At 53.7% G+C, this 13,461-nt stretch overlaps 1 protein-coding gene across 1 annotated transcript in view; it reads right to left on the bottom strand.

The window, feature by feature from the left end:
• Nucleotides 1–12,515, bottom strand: part of LOC116832503 (uncharacterized) — a 16,855-nt gene extending 4,340 nt beyond the window's left edge. The window contains exons 1-5 of the mRNA XM_075071235.1: nt 12,427–12,515; nt 11,656–11,782; nt 10,449–10,562; nt 8,308–8,869; nt 1,875–1,887 (exon numbers count right to left, since the gene is read on the bottom strand). Coding sequence (XP_074927336.1) covers nt 1,875–1,887; nt 8,308–8,869; nt 10,449–10,562; nt 11,656–11,782; nt 12,427–12,468 — 858 coding nt within the window. The 5' untranslated portion in view covers nt 12,469–12,515. The remainder of the gene's footprint in view (nt 1–1,874; nt 1,888–8,307; nt 8,870–10,448; nt 10,563–11,655; nt 11,783–12,426) is intronic.
• Nucleotides 12,516–13,461: the final 946 nt, after the last annotated feature.

Genomic DNA, 13,461 nt, shown 5'->3' with positions numbered 1-13,461 from the left:
GGGGGTTCCCCAGGGAAGGTTTTGGGGGGCTCAAGTGTACCAGGCACGGATTCCTGGGTGGTGGCAGCGAGATAAGATCCAAGCTGGTAATTAAGCTTGGAGGTTCATACTAAGCACCCAGATTTTGGACGCTAAGGTCCAGATTTGAGAAAGAGGCTTATGATACCTCCTGTCTCCAAACTCCCTCCCAGAGCCCACACCCCCACCCCAGCCCAGAGCAGCCCCCAAACTCTGTCCCAGAGTCGGCATTCCTCACCCTCCTCCTCCACACCCAACCCCTGCCCTAGCCTGGCGTCTGCACCCAGCATCTAAACTCCAACCCAGAGCCTGCAAACCAACCTTCTTCCCCACACACCCTTTCCTGCACCCAAACTCCCTCCCAGAGCCTGCACTCCCACCCCCAGCCCAGAGCCAGCACTGAAACTCCATCCCAGAACCTGCACCCCAGACCTCCTCTCCCAATCCAAACTCCCTACCAGAGTCTTAGGCAGATGGCAGGTGGGGGCAGAGTTGGGGGGGGGCAGGTTCTGAGCACCAACAAAGTTTCTACAAACCTTCCACCCCTGACCCCCAGTCGTAGAAGTGTCGGGCCATAAGGGGGAGGGTTAGAGTCCTCACTCCTACCCATCTGTCGGGGGAAAATTGCATAGGTGAATATACCCTCAGTAGTAGCAGGATCGAGCCCAAAGTATAGGGGGCTTAGCGCTCCCCCCTCCTGCTCTGTCAGGCAGAGTTCTTTTTAGTGGGTAGAGACTTTTGTGTTTTGTAAGTCCCAGCACAGGCATGGAAAAGTTATAAAAGTAAAATAAATTCATAAAAAATATGTTCAGGCAGTATTTTCTATGTGAGACCCAACTCTGAAGGATATAGGCGTGTGGGCAAATAGTGGTAACACCTGTGTAAGAAATGTTAAAAAGGAAGCAATCCAAAGATGATACTTTGTTCAAGAGACTACTCCTTTTAAACAGATATAGGAGTTTGGGCAGTGTAGTATTTCTTGTGAATGATGTTGTGAAGGTTCCACAATTTTAAAAGAAATGACTAAGGAAAGGGATCAGGAAGGGTTGAGGAGTCCACCCTCCATGCTAAATTGGTTGTGGAACAAGGTCTGTGTCCATGAAAAGGGATGGTTCAGCGAGCAAAGCAGGGTCAGGCCCTGACAAGCAGGTAGGGAACAAATAAAAAAAATGGAAGGCAGGTTGGAAGCCCTGAGGGCAGAGTGGCAAAAGCAAAAACAGTAAGTATAGGCCATGGGGCATTCAGATCCCTGGAACAATACTTGGAATGGTGAAATCTGAGTTGATGAAGGTGTCATTTGGAGAGATAAGCAAGCGATTTAAAAAGAGAGTGAGTGAGAAGTTCCCTCTGCAGAGGCTGGAGGGAATTAAGCAATTGAAAGTTGTAAAAATGTTAAAAATGAAATGTGTTATAGAAAGAGAACTCTGGTTTCTTTGCAGCTATTCTGCAAGGAAAATGGGCCCTTTTCCAAAGGAATGTCTGTAAATAAGCCAGGCAAAGAGACAATCTGATTGAAATCATTTGACCATGAACAAGTTAGTCAAATTTGCTAAACGAATGTAAGAGGTTTCTATTGGAACTTAACCGCCCCCAAATGTATGCAAATGTAATCTATGGACAGCGGTGTAAAAATTAAACCAGACTAAGGAATGTTAAGGAAAAACAAATGTGTCTAAATATATTGTGTAAATATGTGGAGTGTTTAGGATCTACAGCAACACTCCCGCTCTGTAAAACTCTTGTTTTCCAGGTTTAAAATGAACTGGGTTGTTTTTAAATAATACCACTACAATCCATTTGAATCTTTCATTCAAAGTTGCAAAACCGAAAACTACTTTTTTCCAGACACAAGTAACTAGTGTTGTTTGGCTTTGATATTTAGCATTTAACCCTTAAGGTACTGTAGCAGAGTGGTCACCCGCTCCAGTCCGGGAAGGGTTAAAGCCAGCTCTGGGAGAGGGCTGAGGAAGAAAGCCTGGATTGATTGGGGAAGGCAGTAACTGCTGGGGCCATGGCCCAATCAGGCCCAGCTGGTCCCTATAAGAGGCTGTGAGCCAGATACGCAAACACTCTCTCTCTCTCTGCTTGTACAGAGAGAAGGACCTGGATGCTGGGAGTGGAGCAGGGCTGTGGGAAGGCTAGAGGAACTGGGGGGGCTCCAGCCTGGAAAATCCCCAGGCTGCGGCCTAGCTGAGGGCCTAAGACAAGTCCTGGGGGTGCAAAGGGACAGCTCAGCAATAGGTAGTGGCAGCAGGTCCAGACCCAACCTTGCCTATGATGAGTGGCTGACACTGCAGTCTGCCCCAGGGCACGGGGTGAGATGGGGACTGGCAGTAGCCTATGACTGAGGTGAGGTGAGGGTAGTGGGTGGAGGTTCCCCTGAGCGGGGACACCTGGAGAAACAGTGGAGGTATGGCCAGGGGGCAGCACCAGTGAAAGGGTCACCTGGGGTCTGGGAGAGACACGGGGGATAGCAGCAAAGTGAGATGCTGGCTGACAGAGGGTGCTAGGGAGGCTGGAAGCTAATTCCCTGAGACGACCAGCACAAGGTGCCACCGGGTAAGTGGGCGCCTGCTAACAGGTACCTTAATGCTCTATAAGTTTCAAATCTTTTTAAAAGACCGAAGTCATGGCTGCAGCAGGGCAGTCAAAACCAGGAGAAAAGGAAAAGAGCCTGGATTTGTTTTTTGGTAACAAAATAGCAGATAAGAGCTGTACTGAAGGAAAGGAAAAAAGTGTCCCACACTGAGCTCTAAGGTGGTTCTGTGTAATCAAACTGTCACTTTGATAAGAATACATACAAACTCTGTGAGCACAAAAGAAACAGTTACACCTTATGTAAAAATCTATATGGCTAATGTTATAGAAGTTAAACTGTGGAAGGAATGTGCATTTTCCTCAGAATGTGTGTAATGTATATTGTAGAAGGAGTAAAAGAAATGCGAAAACATGACAAACTTGGTCTGTTCTATAAAAGGGGGAAACTGAGGCACAAACTCAAACACTAACGGAAGAAGTTTTGGCACTAGTTCAGGAAATGGGGTTACAAGGAGCTTTAGACAATGTTCCGTTGGTGCTACCTCAGGTGACACACCTGGGCATAGTCGTTGGACAAGACGGGAGATGAGTAGATCAAAGGAAGCTCAGGGCACTAGTAGAAATGCTGGCCCCTACCGATGCCCACTCTTAAAGAGAACTGCTAGGAGGATTCAATTTTTCTAGACCAACCATTTATGAATATGCTGAAATAACTCCCCCATTGTGGAAACTGCCAAAGAAAAAGACAAAATGGGAATGGGGAAAAGAGCAGGACTCTGCTTTAACCCTGCTAAAACTGAAGGCCCTCACAGCCCCAGCCCTGCGTTTCCCTGATTCATAGATTGTAGGACTGGAAGAGACCTCGAGAGGTCATCAAGTCCAGTCCCCTGTCCTCGTGGCAGGACCAAATCACAGCCTTGAGTTATTCATTTGGCAGCTCATCACATGGCCTTGGCTGCCACACTATCACAAAATATTGAAAAGGGGAACCATCCTGAATGTCCAGAGGTCACTCCGGAGCAAAGAACTGCCTTGGCAGATGCACGCCCACTGAAAAAGTCAGATACCACAGTATTCTTACCAGCAAGCTAAAGAAGTATGGGCTGGATGAATGAACTAAAAGGTGGATAGAAAGCTGGCTAGATTATCAGACTCAACAGGTAGTGATCAACAGTTCCATGTCTAACAGGCAGCTGGTATCAAGCGGAGTGCCCCAAGAGTTGGTCCTGAGGCTGGGTTTGTTCAATATCTTCATTAACGGTCTGGAGGATGGTGTGGACTGCACTCTCAGCGAGTTTGCAGAGGACACTAAACTGGGAGGAGTAGTCGATATGCTGGAGGGTAGGGATGGGTTACAGATGGACCTAGACAAATTAGAGGACTGAGCCAAAAGAAATCTGATTAGGTTCAACAAGGACAAGTGCAGAGTCCTGCACTTAGGATGGAAGAATCCCATTCACTGTTACAGACTAGGGACCGAATGGCTAGGCAGCAGTTCTGCAGAAAAGAACCTAGGGGTTACAGTGGACGAGAAGCTGGATAGGGGTCAACGGTGTGCCCTTGTTGCCAAGAAAGCTAATGGCATTTGGGGTTGTATAAGTAGGGGCATTGCCAGCAGATCGAGGAACGTGGTCGTTCCCCTCTATTTGACATTGGTGAGGCCTCATCTGGAGTACTGTGTCCAGTTTTGGGCCCCACACTACAAGAAGGATGTGGAAAAATTGGAAAGAGTCCAGCAGAGGGCAACAAAAATGATTACGGGGCTGGAGCACATGACTTATGAGGAGAGGCTGAGGGAACTGGGATTGTTTAGTCTGCAGCAGAGAAGAATAAGGGGGGATTTGATAGCTGCTTTCAACCATCAGAAAGGGGTTCCAAAGAGGATGGATCTAGACTATTTTCAGTGGTAGCAGATGACAGAACAAGGAGTAATGGTCTGAAGTTGCAGTGGGAGAGGTTTAGGTTGGATATCAGGAAACACTTTCGCTAGGAGGGTGGTAAAGCACAGGAATCGGTTACCTAGGAAGGTGGTGGAATCCCCTTTCTTAGAGGTTTTTACAGTCAGGCTTGATAAAGTTGATTTAGTTGGGGACTGGTCCTGCTTTGAGCAGGGAGTTGGACTAGATACCTCCTGAGGTCCCTTCCAACCCTGATATTCTATGATTTTATAATCCTGTGCTTGGTCGGTGTCTGTGCAGAGCCCTGCACAACAGGGGCTTGACCTCAGTCGGCGGCTCTGCAACTCCCAGCATTACAGGATCCCTGATTTTGTTTGGGGTCCCTGCAACATCTGGCAAAATGTGGGGCCAGGATCTCTGTCAGGGTCTGTGCAGTGCCCAGTACAGTAGCGGGATGTGATCTGGGTCAGGGTCAGTGCAGGGCCAGCCCCAATGGGAGGACACATCTCAGTTGAGACCTCTGAAGTGCCCACCACAATGGAGGCAGAAATCTGTGCCACAGTCATGCGCTGCCCGGCACAAGGGAGGCCGTGATCTCGGTCCAGGTCTCAGTTTTACCTGGCACAATGGCGGGGCCTGATGTCAGATGGGGTCTCTACAGTGCCCAGCATAACACGACCCAGATCTCACTTGGGGTCTCTGCAGCTCCAGGAACAAGGTCCCTGATTTTGTTTGCGGTCTCTGCAGCGCCTAGCACAATGGGAGCCTGATTTCACTTGGTGTTGATGCAGGGCCTGGCACAACTGGGGCCTGGAGCTCAGTCAGAGTCACTATAGCACCCGGCACAACAAGGTCCCTGCTCTCTGCAGGGGTCTGTGCAGTACCTGGCACAACCAGTGCCCCAAACTCAATCAGGGTCTGTGCAGTGCCCAGCACACTGGGGGACCTGATCTCAGGCCAGGCCTGGGCCACACTCAGAACAATAAGAGCCCTGATCTCAGTCACACACCTGGGGAGAAAAGTGGGAAGATTTTCAATAATTTGATATCAGTATTTCAGAACTGAGGAGAAAATGGGGCACAAACTAAATATTTGTCAACATAAGAGAGAAGCACTAACATGTGGGGAGATTTTATGTCACCATTCAACAGCTCAAGAGAAAAGAGGGGAAATTTAAGGGGATTATAGTGATATTCAAACAACAACAGAGTGGGATGGATTCTTCTTGCCCCACATTCACATGGCGGGCAGGGAGCCCTGAGTGATGTGGCTTTCACAGGGGAAAGGAGTGGGGCTGGAGTCAGAATGGATGTGGGGAGGGGCTGGCAGTGGGGTCTGGGAATGTGATAAGCAGGTGATGTTGTGGGGGAGGGGCTGCTGGGCTGGGCAGGGTGGGGGAGGGTAAGTAGCTGGGATTGAGAAAGTTGGGGCTGGGCCACCTCCCGGGGGGAGGCTTGCTCCTCCCTTCCCTTCACTCAGGGGAACAATTTCCCACTTAAACAAGTTCAAATTACTGCAGGTAAAAATGGGGGGGGAACACCCCAAACCTGAGATTTGAACTGGACTTTGGCGAAGTGGAGAGAAAATGGGGCACAATGGGGAGAGGAGAACAGGGAACTTCTCAGGGATTTGAGGGAGGGGGGGAGACACCCTGGATGTTGCTTGTTGCTCTCTAGAGATAAAGGGGGCAGGACGGGAGGGGAAGGAGGGTCCCCACGGGAGGGGGCAGTGGTAAATTCAAGGGGATCTCAGCCCCCCCCTTTTCTCCGCACTCCTCAGGGATCACCTGCTCTTCCCCCCACCTCCCCCCCGGCCATGTCTGGGCTGCACAGACACTTTCCACTCACCTCTTTCCTAGGTCTCTCCCTGTCACCCCAGTCTCATTCCCCCATTGCCCGGCAGCCCCCACCCAGGGACCCCAGTGGGGCTAGTCCCTTCCCCCCGGGATCCCCCATGGGGCCCCAGGGCAGAGCCTGGCCAGGCTCAGGGGGCACTGGGTTCGTGCAGGGACAGCAGCTCTGAGCCCCCTATGGGTGCTCCCCCTCAGAGAGCAGATCCTGGCGCTGCGAGATGCTGGGTCCCCCCCACGGACACTGGGGCAGAGTCACTGCCCAGCCCCAGGGCTCACTCTGAAACCTGGAGGCTTCAGCTCCGCAGCGGGGCAAGCAGAGCCCGGGGCGGCCCCAGGGCAGCTGCAGCAGGAGCTGGGCCCAGGAGGGCTAATGAAGGTCTCTCTCCAGCACCGACCATTCTGCTCAGCCCGATCCCGCAGCACCAGGAAGCAGCAGTGTGGCGCTCACCAAGCAGCTTGTCACACTCTGCCCCATCCTTGTTCTCCTGCCCTCCCTGGATTCCAGCTCCACGGCTGCCTGAGCCTAAAGCCTAGGGGGTTCACATGCCAGGTGCTCTGGGAAATGCAGAGCCAGGAGACACGGTGGGGCACGGTCATATCTGTCCCTGCACCAGCCTCTGTGGGTGGGTCAGAGACAAGCACTCAAGTGACACAAAACTCTTCTCCGGCCACAGGAGAGGCTCCAGTAGCCCCATACGAGCCAGGCAGAGCTGCAGCGCCCAGCACACATTCATGGTCTGGCTCCTCCTCCCCCGCCCAACATCACTTCTGCTCCCAGGAGAGTCAGGAACTACATCACCCAGCCTGTGCCAGGGGGGCATTTCCACCCTCTCCAGCCCAGGTAAGAGAAGGTCCTGGGGTCAGCCTGCCCCCCACTTCTCATCCCCTCCCCCCGCAGAGACTCCCTGGCCCCGCACCCCTCCCCCAGCTAGCACCTCTCAGACCTGGGCCCCCCTGAGCAGCGGCCCTGCCTGGAGCCTCCTGGCGCCTTCCCACTTCTAATGTGAACTCTCGTGTCCCAGGGTGCCAAGGACTTGGGAAGGGGCTGCTCACGGAATGGAGGAAGCCTAAGCCCTGGGGTCTCTGGCCCTACTGCTTCCAGGGGTCTGGACAGCACCCCTAGGAATGACCCCCCACTCCTGGATCCGACCGCTCCACCCGCCCCGTGTCCTGCATCCTCCCAGCCAGTGCCAGGGGCTCCAGATGGAGTAACCGGCCCTGGCAGTCAGGGAGACCCCCACCCTGCTGCTGGATATGGGGCGGGAGCACACACAGTCTCCTGGCTAAGGGGTGAGTCCGGGGCAGGTGTCAGGCAGCAGGTCATGTGCGTTCCTGAGTTTCTGATCTAGAAACACCAGCGTGTCCGAGCGCCCTGTGACTGAGGCTGGCTTGCGAGTGTCTCCTTTGTACCAGAGAATTACAAAATAAATCCAAGGAAATGTAAACGCTGCAGGCACCTTTCAGTGCATGGTGTATAGAGCAATGAGTACAAGTTAGTGCCTGTATGGAAATTTAGTTTCGACTGATGTCGCTGGTGCTTTTTCTGTAGTCTGTTGTAAAACTAGGGAGCTATCTAGACTAGCTGATGGACCCCCCCGGAATACCTGTGTACCCCTCGGTGTACATGTACCCCTGGCTGTGAACCACTAATGTAGGGGAACCCAGGCCCACCCACCGTCCCTGCTTCCAACCCCATATTAGGTCTCGCTGGGAGACTGGTCTGGCTTTGCTCACCTCGCATCAGCCTCAAGTCAGCTTCACTGGGTCACCACCTCCTACCATAGCCCCGGACGCAGGAGTCAGAGACAGGAAGTCTCCTCTCAGGTGTAAAAGCAGCGATGGCTCCATGAAGGGTTGGTGCTTATGGAGCAATGATTGACACTTTCTCTAATCCCCTTTTCAGATTTTGCCCCATTTTCTCTCTAATTCTCCAATGTTCATTTAACAATCTCTCCACAACTGCCAGTCACCTGCCTGCCCTTGCTGCTGCCTCCTCCCCACGGAGTGAAACTTTTCCCACACTCACTGTATTCACAGGGTCGCTCTCCTGTTTGGATGCTCTGATGAGAGATAAGGGTTGATCTCTGAGTGAAGCTTTTCCCACACTCACTGCATTCATAGGGTCGCTCTCCCATGTGGATGCTCTTATGCTTAGTAAGGTTTGAGATGCGAGTGAAGCTTTTCCCGCACTCACTGCATTCATAGGGTCTCTCTTTTGTGTGGATTATCTCATGTTGAATAAGGGCTGAGCGGCAATTGAAGTTTTTCCCATACTCACTGCATGTATTCTTCCTCTTTCCCCTGAGGATTTTCTCCTGGGATGTAGTTTCCTTGAGGTCCCTGTGAGTTCCCTGACAATTAATGGGTTCATCCACTCTCTCCTCTGAGTGGTTTCCCTGCTCTCTCTCTGGTCTGTGGTAACTTTCACCAGTTTTTCTCTGCTCACGGGGGCTGGACACATTCCCTTTGGATCTTTGCAGTAATTCCCCATGCGCTTCAGCTAGCTCAGCATCTTCCTGGTGAGGATTCTGCTCCTCGCTCTCCCTCGCCACCCTGTCACCTGCTAGAAGAGAAGAGAAATCTCAGAATTGGGGATGGAAAGGGAGAAAGCAAACCCAAGTAAGCGCTGGAGAGACAGAAAATAAAAATAGGGGGATGAATTCCCCCAAACTCTTCCCCATAGGGGAGGGTAGAGGGGATCAATTCTGCTTCCTATCCAGGACCGGCCTTTAAGGTGGGCCGTATGGGTGCCCCACCCAAAGAGGTGCCGGGCACAGGGTTTGGATTCCTACCTGACCTGCTGCCGAGAGGCTCACTAGGCTGATGGAGGTGGCATGGCAGGCAGGAGAGCAGCAGCATTCGGGAGGAAGAGAGAACAGAGCTGCAGGGGGCCATTGAACAACCAGCCGTCAGAGCCAAGTGACTGCTCTGGAGCAGAGGGGCCTCTCCTCTGCCCTGCTTCATGTGTGCAGCTGCTACTGTTCCTGTTCCTCCCCCCCACCACACACACACACTTTCTGTTCACCTCTGGAGTCATTCCTGTCCACTCCCCACTGGGAGCATCCTCCTGACTGCTCTGCCAGGGGGGGAAGGTGCTGATTGATGGCAGGATGCCCCCCTGCCCCCACCCGGGTACCCAATCTCCACTAAGCTGCGGTGATGGGACAGGGGGAATCTGCGTGTGCTGGAGCTGCTGCCAGCTGCTTGTGTCTGAACAAGCCTAGTTCAGGCTCCTGACCCTGAGAGCTTTCTTAAAGAGACAGCGCATTCACTCAGGCACATACACACAGTCCTTCACATCCTCCCCTCAACACACACACACCCCCATCCTCCCACCCCTCTAGGGCTCCCTGCATCCAGGTCACTTCCCCACCTGGGCTGGGCTGAGGCATCAAGAGCTGCTGCTCTTCTGCCCTCCCCTTACGCAGCCTGCAGGGAAAGTGACCTGGGTGCATGATGCCCTGAAGTGGCTCCTTGCTCCCCTCTCCCAGCCCCCGAGGGCTGCAGGGGGCTGGGGAGCAGCAGTCCAGTGGGGGAGCAAGCAGCAATGCCAGCTGCTTTGTGCATCCAGGTCAGGTTCCCCACTTGGGTGCAGGAGGATGTAAGGGTTAGGGGCAAAGGGGGCATAGTGCAGGAGTTGGGGGCTCAGGAAGGGGCAGGTGCTGGGGGGCAGGGGTTGGAGTGAAGGGGGTATACACCATACAGGGGTTCAGGGTGCAGGAGGGAGGTACAGGGGGTACGAGTGAAGGGGGCACAGTGCAGGGATTAGGGGCAGAGGAGGGAGGGGCAGGGGTTGGGGTGAAAGGGCACAGTGCAGGGGCTAGGGGGGAAGGGAGGGTGGGAAGCCTGGGGAGCCCATGAGGGACAGAGGGAATGGGGGGGTGTCATGCCCATGGGAGCCAGGGGCATCAAAATGCAAGTTCACCCAGGGTGCCATTTCCCCAAGGCCGGCCCTGTCCACATCCCATCCAAACCCTCAGTAGGAAAGGAGGGAGCTCCAGCCAAGGTGTCAACCATCATCTGTAGGAAGCCAGGAGTGAGATCTGCTGGGGACTGTCCTGAGCTCACAGAGTCTGTGTGGGGAATCCCGGCTGGTTCTCTCAGGCACTTACAGTTTCTGGGTTGATTTGACTGTTCCTCACCTGCGCAGGGACTTCTCAGGATCTCGCTTTCCTCTGAACCCTGGAGATCCAGGACCCACGGCTCTTCCCCTCCTTCCAGCTGGGAGATCACAGAGGGTTTGGAAACTGGAAACCCTGCTCAAGGGAAAGAAAACAAGGGAGCTCAGGGGCCGGGCAGGAGGGTCCCGCAGGCCGGATGAGGCCCGCGGGCCGGAGTTTGTCCACCTCTGGTATAGATGGTGACTAAACTTAAACCTCTGCAAACCAGGAAATGTGAAGTTAATGTAAATGCCACCCCTCCAATGCAACCTTAACTTTGCTCCCAACCCTTAACCCTGAAGCTGACCAGAACCACTGAGGATGGTTCTGTGTGGGCCATGCAAAGGTTAAACTGCCACAGGAACTCAGGTATTCAGCTCAATGCAGCAGTAACGGGATGAATTCTATGGTCTGTGGTATAAAGGACATCAGCGTAGATGACCTAATAGTCACATCTGGCCTTCAAAGCTATGAACCTATAATCGATCCAAGGAAAGACTAAGAGAATGTGCCATTGTCTGTGCTGTGTTCACAGATGGGAATCCCAGCATCTATCCCCATGCCCTCCAGCTGTGTGCACTGGGTTAGCTGTAGCTGTAACTGGCTGATGGAGGGATGGGTTGGAGCAGCTGGGCAGAGCTGTGCCTGTGCTATGCAGAAAGGTGCATGTGAAACTTGGGGGGCCAATTCTGCCTCATTTCTGTGCTGAGTGCTGCAGGCTTTGTCAGCAAAGGTGCCCAAGGGTGTGTTCTTGCCATGGGGATTGTCAGCACCCTGGGGGCGCATGTTCGAGTGATCTGTGGGGCTTAGTGAAGGGTAAGTGAAGGCAGTGACTCAAAAGTAAAACTCAAGTTGAGGGCAAAGGGATGGTAACACTGTGGAAGTCTCAGATGGTCTGTGTGCAGGAGGTTCAGTACTGGAGAGCAGGCCAGGGGGAGGAAGCTTCTGTTTGCTACGATGGAGACGAACCCCAATATTATCTTAGCAAGGAGGAAAAGTGAGACTTTCTGCTGTACTGCTCTGTTCCCAGAGCACTCTGTAACAAGGGAGGGGAGAGGGCTAGTGTGTGTGTCTCTGGCACATTGGAGTGATGATGAAACAGGGCAGAGCAGAGGTTACATTGTGGGGGTGGCGTGAACCTTAACTCTTCATTTCCTCTTCTAAGAACTGAGGGGACGAGAATCCTTACCCAGTGAGGTCACATTCTCATAGTTCTCCTGCATGACATCCCTGTAGAGGTCTCTCTGAGTGGGGGCCAGCAGAGGCCACTCTTCCCTGATGAAATGCACAGCCACCTCCTCGAAGGTCACCGGCCCCTAAAAGAGCAAGAGTCCAACACTCAGTACCTGCTGCACCACTCACAACCCCACTGTTCATGGGGGAGAGAAACCAATCAAATGGAAGCTCTGAGAGAGAAACAGTCAGCAGAGACCTATCCCCATACTGCTGAGAGCAGCCGGGAGCATCACGGTGAGAGAACAAAGAGAGAGCCCCTTGTCTCTGCCAGCAGATCCATCACATCCCTACTAGCCAGAGGCTGATACAAGCCCATGTAGGGAACCCAACATCCTCTCCACTGCCAGCAGCTGGATGTGAGGGGCTGGGACATCTTCCCACATCTTTCCATGCCACACTAGCCTCTGGCTAGCAGGTTGAGGGTTCAGCACTGGAAGTCTGGTCAGTTTTCCCTGCCCTGCCCTGCCCAGGGGGTTGGTTTCTCTATCTCCTGTTTCAAAATTAGGGAATTTTCTCCCAAACATCCAAGCGTTTGTTCTGAGGATCTAGGCCCACGTTAAACAAGTCCCAGCAGATTTGTCATTTTCTGTCCCCCTCCTTTTCTTCACCCAGGGTATTCCCTGTCCCCTCCAGACCTAAGTCTCCAGACGTTACCACCTCTTCAGTATTTACTGCCCCTCTCCCTCCAGCAGGAACCCACCAGCAACCCCCCAATAACCCCTACCTGAGCTGGCTCCACTGCAGCCATTTCTCTTCCCTGTCCCATGGGAAGATGGGATGAGCTGAAGCGAGATGTGGGCGTCGTTCTGCAGCCTGGCAGGGTGAGAAGGGCAGTTGTGAAACCAACTAAAGCCTGTTCTGAAACCTCCACATCACACTTCCCCCAGGCTCCTTCCCTGCAGACAGAGATTGCAGATTCTGCCATGCTGGGAATATGCTCAGTCCCCAGAGTGCAGCAAAGACATTGCCCCTGTCCTCCACCCCACCCCCCTCTACCCCAGGACTAAACCCACCGAGACATTTTCAAACCCTCCCAGCAACAGAGTCTGAACCAAACCCTGGAAAACGAGGGCTCTCTCTCTCTCTCCGTGGCTACCCTGCCTCGCAAATGCGGGGAAGTGGGCACCACTCAGGGAGACCTGCTTTGTCCACACATGTTACTGGGCACAGCAGAGAGCCGGTGGGAGCGGGTCAGACTCGCTGGTGGAAGGATCCTTCTGGCCTTAGTGATGCAGCAGCTCTGGGCTCCCAGACACCCGGGGGGCAGAGTTGGGCGGGGGGGGGAGCTGTGCAAAGTCAGGGACCTGCCCAGCCCCAAGGGCTCAGTCACCTGGAGTCTCAGCTCGCGAGTTGCCCTCAGCAGAGTCCGGGGCGGTTTCTAGACAGAGAAAGCCCCCCGCCCCCCCGGGCCCGGAGGGGTTAATGCTGGTTCCCCCCGCTCAGACCCCGCTGGGGAAGCAGCAGCTGCTCAGCTCCCAGCTCACTGGGGGTTGATACTCCTGGTTCTTTGTTCTCCCGGCTCCTTCCTCCCAGCACCCCTCTCAGCTGCCCCAGCCCCTCCCTGTGCCCTGCAATCCCCTGGGCTGCAGCGCTCGGCGGAACCGTCTGCAGCGGCTGGGACAGCCGGGGGCACCTTGGTCTGAGGGTTCAGCAGCACCAACCCCCGCCCCTGTCCCTGCTTTTCTCCCGGGGAGACCCAGCCCCTCTCCTGCCCCCTCCGGGCTGAGGCGGGTCCCGCTTCCCCGCGTGTCCCAACCCC

The sequence above is a fragment of the Chelonoidis abingdonii genome, chromosome 1 (genome assembly GCF_003597395.2).
Source record: "Chelonoidis abingdonii isolate Lonesome George chromosome 1, CheloAbing_2.0, whole genome shotgun sequence".
Lineage (NCBI taxonomy): Eukaryota > Metazoa > Chordata > Testudines > Testudinidae > Chelonoidis > Chelonoidis abingdonii.
This window is presented reverse-complemented; position numbering and strand designations above follow the sequence as displayed.